The sequence below is a fragment of the Micromesistius poutassou genome, assembly GCF_964030765.1.
Source record: "Micromesistius poutassou genome assembly, chromosome: 8".
Lineage (NCBI taxonomy): Eukaryota > Metazoa > Chordata > Actinopteri > Gadiformes > Gadidae > Micromesistius > Micromesistius poutassou.
In genome coordinates, this window is record NC_140278.1 from 9,205,957 (window position 1) to 9,214,019 (window position 8,063).

Genomic DNA, 8,063 nt, shown 5'->3' on the forward strand with positions numbered 1-8,063 from the left:
TGTGTTGCATTAATCGAGCTGATCTGGTCCACATAAGAATGTGTCAAATACCCCCCTGGTATCAGGTGGAGCTCCTCAAACTCTGAGATCCATATTAGGGGTGTGTCTGTGTGTGTGTTTGAAGGGGGAAGGGGGATGTGTGTTTGTGTGTGAGATCCATATTAGGGTTGTGTGTGTGTGTGTTTAGTTTAGTTTATTTCGATCACATAGATTCACAACATTACATACATACATAAGTTAAACACACACAAGACACTTAAACACAAATTTGACAAAATTGTCATTTTAATTTATACATTGACATTTCTCAATAGTTTTCAATAGTACTGATCGATAAGCTGTTGAGAAACACTTGCTTATAGGAGGTACCCTTTTTCTGTTATGTTTAATTTATTTGTTTTTTGTAGGTCCCTCAGGATCTTATTTTTATTTAATATATTTTTTTAAGTAATATTTTTTTTCCACCTTCATATTCACAGTGCCATACATGCCTCACTTTTATACTTGTTAAGCATCTTCTTTTTCACTATTTCTTTAAGTCTTTGTCTGTGTGAGTGAAGGGGAAGGAGGATGTGTGTTTGTCTGTGTGCTTGCGATCTTTGTGTGTGTGTATGTGTGTGTGTGTGTGTGTGTGTGTGTGTGTGTAAGGGGTCTGTGTGTGTGTGTGTGTGTGTGTGTGTGTGTGTGTGTGTGTGTGTGGGTGCCTGTGTGTGTTTGCGTGTTTGTGTGCATGTGCGTGTCAGAAAAGGGCTCTATAATGAGGGGAGGCCAGCAGCAAACCATGGAGCGTCCAACAGGCCAGAATCACAATCACCATACATTAAATATAGCATTGAGGAATTCATAATAAGTGTTGGTGGGGAGACCATGGTGAACCTGAGCAACCGCACCATGCAACCCTCATTAAAATCTTTGTGGCCCGACCTGCCAATATGTGCAGAAACAAGATGGCCGAATAATGTCTTTGAAATAAGGAAATCATAATATGTCAGAAGTTGTTTAGACTGGCTATTCAGATTAATTTATTATTTATTTGTAGGACATTCCACAGGGTACAATTTAATACATTTCGTATGGATGATTTCTGAAAATATTTTTCTGAAAATACAGTATATTTTATTGAGACTTATCATGCTTTTATACAAGGCACATACATGTAGGATACAAGGAAATGTGTTGCTTTAGCTCTAATGCAACCAGCTAGAAGGTTAAATGTAAGCCTGCGTCCGGAGTTCCCCTACACACCTCTATATCCTTAAATATGCTACGTAGCAACAACTTTGATTAAAACACAAATCACAAATGATTGACAGTTCTCCAGATTACCCTAAACAAGGTCTGTTCACTGCCATAATATGAATTACTTTGTAAAGTTAGATTTTATTAGGCTTGGGAGGTGCTTTCAGTTTTTAATTGCTTTTGATTTATTTTTTTTTATCATGGAAATGAGATCGGCCAACTTTATTGTGTTTGTTTAGCAGACTTGAGCGTAATTTAAATATTTAGGAGGAAATTTCATAAATCATTTATTTAATGTGATTTAAGTAATGCAGCATATTTACCAAGCTGAACATTGAGGGCTTTTTATGGTAGAGCTGTCAGACTGGTTTGCATGCCCTCTATTAACCCTCTTCATGCAACATAATGTGATGGAGGATTTACAATTTGAAGCATTATAAAGATTGAACTTATTGACTCTGACCATTGACATACACTCTGGATTTTACACAATGGATTACCAAAAAATGTACACAGGCAATTGTATTGTTTGTGGTGCAGTTTTTCGCATTAACGGCATCACAATTATATTGGTATTGTTAAGCGACACGTTGCTCTAGTTCAGGTGACGCACAACCTAATCTGCATAACATTTAAATTATCATTTGCGACATTGCCTCCAGGTGCATCTGTGCTGTACTGGAGAGTAGAAACCCGGTACACGCCTCCTTTATCTTTGTAATTAAACAACATTTTAAAATAACATGTTCTTCCCGACACAATTATTATACACATTCTCCACGTTTTTTCCCTTGTCCCCAGGTTCTATTACTCTCCCTTGGCAACTGCGTCAGATCATTATGATTGATTGGTGCAAAGCTACACGGTATTGGTGTCCTTGACGACAGCGCACATTGAGCTGTGGCAGTTTGCCTCCATCAGAAATCGGTGTCTTGGAAGCCAGACAGGAATCCAATGACAACAACCTGGCAGCGCTCGCCTGGTTGTTATTAAGGTCTGACATGATGTAGTGGATACTGCTGATCACAAGCAGAGATCTTGTCTTTAAACAGCTCTTCTAGCTATCTTTTTTTGGCTGTAATACAAAAATGATTATAATTAATTGAAAGAAATTAAAAAAAAATACAAATCATAATCTATTAGTGAATTAAACAACTGAGTTGTTTGATCTATGGCTCTAGCTGACCTCAGTCTTCCCACTGAGGTCACCTTTTAATTCACATTTATAAACTGCCCTTCCATGATTAAACCGAAGTTCACACCCATTGCAGAAAGTCGTCTGCCACCATGTATATTATTACATATATTAAAATCTCAACTCAAGTTATTTGGCGTCACTGTATCATACTTATTTTAAGAACCAGAAGTGGACTTCTCAAATTGTCTTAATTAAAAAAAGTTTGTGCAAAGTGATTAAATCAAGTTAATTATTTGTTTCCATCACAGAAACCAATTTGTTTGCCACCTGCAGATTTTTGAGTAAAAGTAAATAATATTAACATGAAATACATGGTAAATCAACCATTGTTGATAGCCAATTAAGAAAAAAAAGATAATATGTGTTTTTTTGTTTTCTTTGTGTGTATGTGTGTGTGAGTGTGTGTAAATGAACTGGTAACTCGATTATTCTATGATTCGGTGTATCCATATTGAGGAAAGAGCGAGAGAAGGGCCACTATAGATGACTGCATTGCTTTCTATGATCATCATCTCCAACAAAGTATACTCATGAAAGGCTGCAGGTGTTCCCATTTTTGTAATTCAGTGCCTGGTAATTGGATAAACTAATGAGCTGGCAGAGAAAATATGAGCGCAGACGTCTGAGGGGAGTGTTCGCTCTCCAAGGAAGAGACCGGCCTGAACTTGCATAATGAACAAAAACGTAGCCAAACATTTCCCTCTCCATCAACCCATTTTGTTCTCCTTTGTTCTGCGTGGGCCAAGTTATGGCTCCCGCTCTCAGTTCAAAGCAGAGCAGACAGAGATCACTGTGTTGTAAACAAATCAAAGCGTGCCTTATTCATGTCCTCACCAATTTTGGGATTTCCCCTGTCCTTATTCTTTTCTGATCTCCACAGGTTCCTGTGAAACCTTGGTGCTCTGCGACGCGATCATGGGCGACACCCAGCATCTCTGAAAGCCACCGTTTTCACTTCCCCTCCCCCTCCTCCCCCACCCCAGTCGCCGGGCTCTTCACCCCCTTCCCTCCTCCCCCACCCCCAGACCCCGTGGAGCTCGCTGCCTTTCCCCCGCAGCTTTCCGGCCAAGCCCAGTCATCCACCAAGCCTTTCTCCCCCCCCCCCTTACGCCATGCCAGCCCGCTGCAGTCTCAGGGCTCCCGGCGCCGGGATGCCCCTCCCCGTGCTGCTGTTCTACCTGTCCTCCTCGGCGCTGCTGCTGCTGACGGACAGCCCGTGCGACGCCTCGCCCTCAGGCCCCGAGTCGGACACCTGCTCCACCCTGGTCCAGAGCCGCTTCTTCGGCTTCTTCGTGTCGTCCCAGGTGTTCCCGGCCGTGCCCTGCTCCTGGACCCTGCAGAACCCCGACCCGCGGCGCTACACCATCTTCCTCAAGGTGACCAAGCCCGCGGTCGGCTGCGCCCCCTCCCAGCTGCGCACCTTCCAGTTCGAGTCCTTCCTGGAGACCACGCGCACCTACCTGGGCGTGGAGAGCTTCGACGAGGTGGTGAAGCTGTGCGACCCCGACTCCGCTCCCGTGGCGTTCCTGGAGGCGGGGAAACAGTTTCTGCAGATGAGGAAGGTGCCGTTGAGGGCGGTCGGGCGGGGCGTGGCTGTGGCGGGTGGGGCGCCAGCGGACAGCGGGGAGTTCAAGACAGAGTACCTGGTGGTGGGCAAGCGGAACCCCAGTATGCCCGCCTGCCAGATGCTGTGCCAGTGGCTGAAGGACTGCCTGACGTCCAGCACCTCCAGCAGACCCTGCGGCATCATGCAGACACCCTGCCTCTGCTGGGGGCCTCCGCTCCAGCCGCTCCAGCCGGATAGCTGCGACCACAACGGAGTTTTACACGCGGACTGTACACCCAGGGCCAAGGAGAAGGATGTAGAGGTTCAAGGTGAGTGCTGTAAATGTTTAATCCAAATTTAGTTGAATGGATCAATGTTTATCGGCCGAGTGAAGGGTTGATTGATTGTTTCCTGCTGTCCTCTGGTGCATTGCGGTTATTTAAATGTTTCCATGGTTTATTGTCATTTACAATTCAGACGCTATTGTCCAATTAGACTTCAGTGAATTCAGATGCATCAGATACGTCTGAAAGGAGAAGGAAGGGATGAGGGTCATAGTACTCAAGCAGGGTCTACGGGTAGAACTGTGGACGTATCGGGATCGAACCCAGTATCTCCTAGGTGGGACTCAAACCCCCCTCCTCATGTAGTGGATGAGATTATAATAAAAAAGTGATTGTTTGGATGTCGGCAGCTCGAGCACAGCCGGCCAGTCGTGCACTCATGGGTCACTGGGTTCTTGAAAGCGATGGAATTGACAAAAAGAAGAAAATGGGAAGAAAGATGAAAGGCGGCAAAGTGCTGAGACAAATGGCGGTTTCAGATTTCATCTGATGGAAGGTGATTTCCTTGACCTTGCCGGGTCGGCGCCACTGCCCGGGCCTGGCTGGGGAGGCCTGAGGGAGGGACACCGAATCAGCCTGTCGGGAGACTTGCGGAGGAAGGAGAGAAGAAGCGGAGCATCACAGGGGTTGATATGAGATCGCTTCAGGGACGCTCAGAGCTGGGTGGGGGCTGTAATGCGGAGAGAGAGAGAGAGCAAGAGACTGATAGAGAGAGAGAGAGAGAGAGAGAGAGAAAGAGGGAGGGAGGAAGATGCACAGGATTTAGCTGTAACTTCAACTCACTATAGCCTGATTGATGCTGCCTGATTGGCTGCAACCCCCCCCTACGCCCAGCCCACCCTGCCCCCTCCCACCCTTCCCCAGACAGGATGTGGTCTGACATCCTAGTCCCTGCATTGACCAGGGCTATATGTCCTGAGGGGGGAGGGTTGGAGGGAGGGGGGGGAGGTGGCAGTGGGGCGTTTCCTAAGCACTCTCCCCACGGTCTCGCTCTCCAGAACGATATTTTCCACCGATTGCAGGTCTATAAAGAGGCGCCTGCAGCCTCCGCACGGACAGCTGAGCTGGGATTGTTGCACTTGTTGGTGTCTCCCTTGTCTCTCCGCCACCCCCGCAGTCTCCACCGTAAGACTGTGTGCGGTGCGTCTTACATCCAAACACCACCTTGACACCCCACCCACCTTCTTCCCCACCTCTCCCTTGAGTTAGCATCTCCTTATATAATCCCGCTTGTGATGCTTTGCAGCCGTGCTTGCAGTAGGTGGTGTGGGGGCAATGTTTGCACCTCAACATACCACAGCGGTAGAGGAAAGAAAGAAATTCGGGCAGTAGAGAAGATAGGAAGGAAGGAAGGAAGGAAGGAAAGAAAGAAGAAGGAGTGAAACAAGCTGGAGAGTACATCAAAATACTGTAAGCAACACACAGAGCTTCACAGAGCTGGACAGAGCTTCAGAGCGCCTCACTGAGCTCAACAGAGCTCGACCAAGCTTCACAGAGCTTCACAGAGCTTCACTGAGCTCAGCAGAGCTCGACAGAGCTTCCGAGAGCTTGACAGAGCTTGACAGAGCATGACAGAGCTTGACAGAACGTCATGGAGCTCAACATAGCTTCATGGAGCTCAACAGAACTCCAGAGAGCATCATAGAGCTTCATAGAGCTTCACAGAGCGTCACAGAGCTTCAGAGAGCATCACAGAGCTTCACAGAGCTTCACAGAGTGTCAGAGAGCTTCACAGAGCTTTAGAGAGCGTCACAGAGCTTTACTTAGCTCCACAGAGCTTAACTGCTACTGATGTTGCTGATGATACACTGCTTCGTCTATGAGACGAGTAATTGGCAGCTAATGAAACCTCGAGTGAATATGCAGCTGATTGAAGAACTGGCAGAACAAACGTTTGTGTTTGCATACATGTGTGTGTGTGTGTGTACGAGGCGTGTGCGTGCATGTTTCTATGTGTGGAGAGCGAAGGGGGTTGTTGCTTGGAGCAGAATATAAGGAGCTGAGAGGAAGTGACTGGAAGGGATGGCAGGAATGGTGGACATATGAGGTTGACGCGGCAGATTGTGACGAGGACAAAAGAGAAATGGGGCTGCAGATGCTGAAGGAGCCCAGACTGGATGAGAGCAACAGACTGGAAGAGAGCATGTCATCCAAGTCGCAGCTTTCTGAAGGACGTCAACACCCCCACTTCTGTCACATAGCCCCTCCCTCCCCCCCTTTATATCTCAGCTTCGCGGGACCCAGCCACAGGTGTAGCTCTGCAGCATCAGACAGGAGACAGGAAGAGGGCCCTGGCTGTGTGTCCCGTCCAATCAGCCCATCCGTGGCCAGCAAAACCACGGGACATACAGTATAGCAGGCGTTCAGAGCAATCACTGGATCAGATTTATGTGTGTGTGCGCGTGCGTGTGCGTGTGTGTGTGTGTGTGTGTGTGTGTGTGTGTGTGTGTGTGTGTGTGTGTGTGTGTGAGTGAGTGGGATCATGCAGCAATGCATAGTGTGTGCATGTGAAGGACCAGTGTATGTGTGGTTTTGTGAGTCACTGAGCGTGTGTGTCGGTGCGTGCGTGTATACTCTCTGATCCGCCACATGGAGGGAGAGGATTCATTTCTCACTCCACAGTGGACAGCGGGGGAGGCAGTGACTGATTAAAGGATGGATCAGGGAGATAAGGAGGAGAAAGAGAGAGACAGACAGACAGACAGCGAGAGGGAGAGCGAGAGGGAAAGAGAGAAGAAGCACGTTAGCAGGGGTTGAACATATTGGCAAATTGATGAGAAAAAGCATCAGGCACAATAACAGCAAGGGAGAAATAATAATGAAATGTTTAATGTCTGAAAGGGAAGGAGGAGAGAGAGATAAAGCAGGGAGAGAGGAGGGGAGTGTGTTCAGTATAGGTCAAGATGCATGCTGCTCTGTTTATATGGCGCCTGACCTTTGTTTTAGCGCCACATACTCTTAGACTTCAGCACACACTGGTCTTGTCTGCTGGTATATGAAATTATACCAGGGGACACTATCGCAAGCATTATGAAGGTTGAGATTAAACATGCAGAACAACGATTCTTGGTTTGTTTGGTGCATAGTGTATATTATAGTGTGTGTGTGTGTTAAGGGAGCTGTTTTGCATCATTATGAAATCATTATGATTTGAATAAATTATTTTTCATGGTAATCCACATTTGACTGACTTTGTTGTTTATTCTGCAAGGAATGTAAGAGAGTTAAACAGTGAAGTCCAATTAATAACACATCGATTCATCCTGGCTGTTGTTAATCATTAATATAATTTGTTTTCCGCCCAACTACTTTCGTATTACTTCATTTATTACAATTATTTACTACTGGAAAGATTGTCTGGCCCTCAGGGTAGGGGTGATGTAATCAAATATGGAATATGGATGGAATATAATCCAATCAAAATTGCGAGGAAATGAGGAGACTCAATCCGACAGATTGGTCCAGATCTTGGCGGCAGTTCATAAAGAAAAATGCGAAGGATTTTTTTTCTTATTGACGACTTGTTGCATGAAAGCATGAAATAAGAAGTGACAAAAATAAACTGGTTGGAGGGAAGGAAGAAATCTACATAAACCTGCCTTTGCTCTATATGTTTGGTCAGATGGTGGGGGACCCTGATTCCTACACACACACACACACACACACCTTAATCAACCGCCCGCATTGAGGCTAATCTTAGAGTAAGGGATTTCCAACCCATCTCTAAGTATTTCTG

At 46.2% G+C, this 8,063-nt stretch overlaps 1 protein-coding gene across 1 annotated transcript in view; it reads left to right on the forward strand.

Annotated features, from left to right (window-relative positions):
- Positions 1-3,549: 3,549 nt before the first annotated feature.
- The window catches only part of adgrb1a (adhesion G protein-coupled receptor B1a), a gene marked incomplete at both ends in the record, with an annotated part of 49,035 nt that continues 44,521 nt past the window's right edge, over positions 3,550-8,063 (forward strand). Inside the window, 1 exon segment of the mRNA XM_084471907.1 lies at positions 3,550-4,312. Within this exon segment, the coding sequence (XP_084328033.1) occupies positions 3,550-4,312 (763 nt within the window).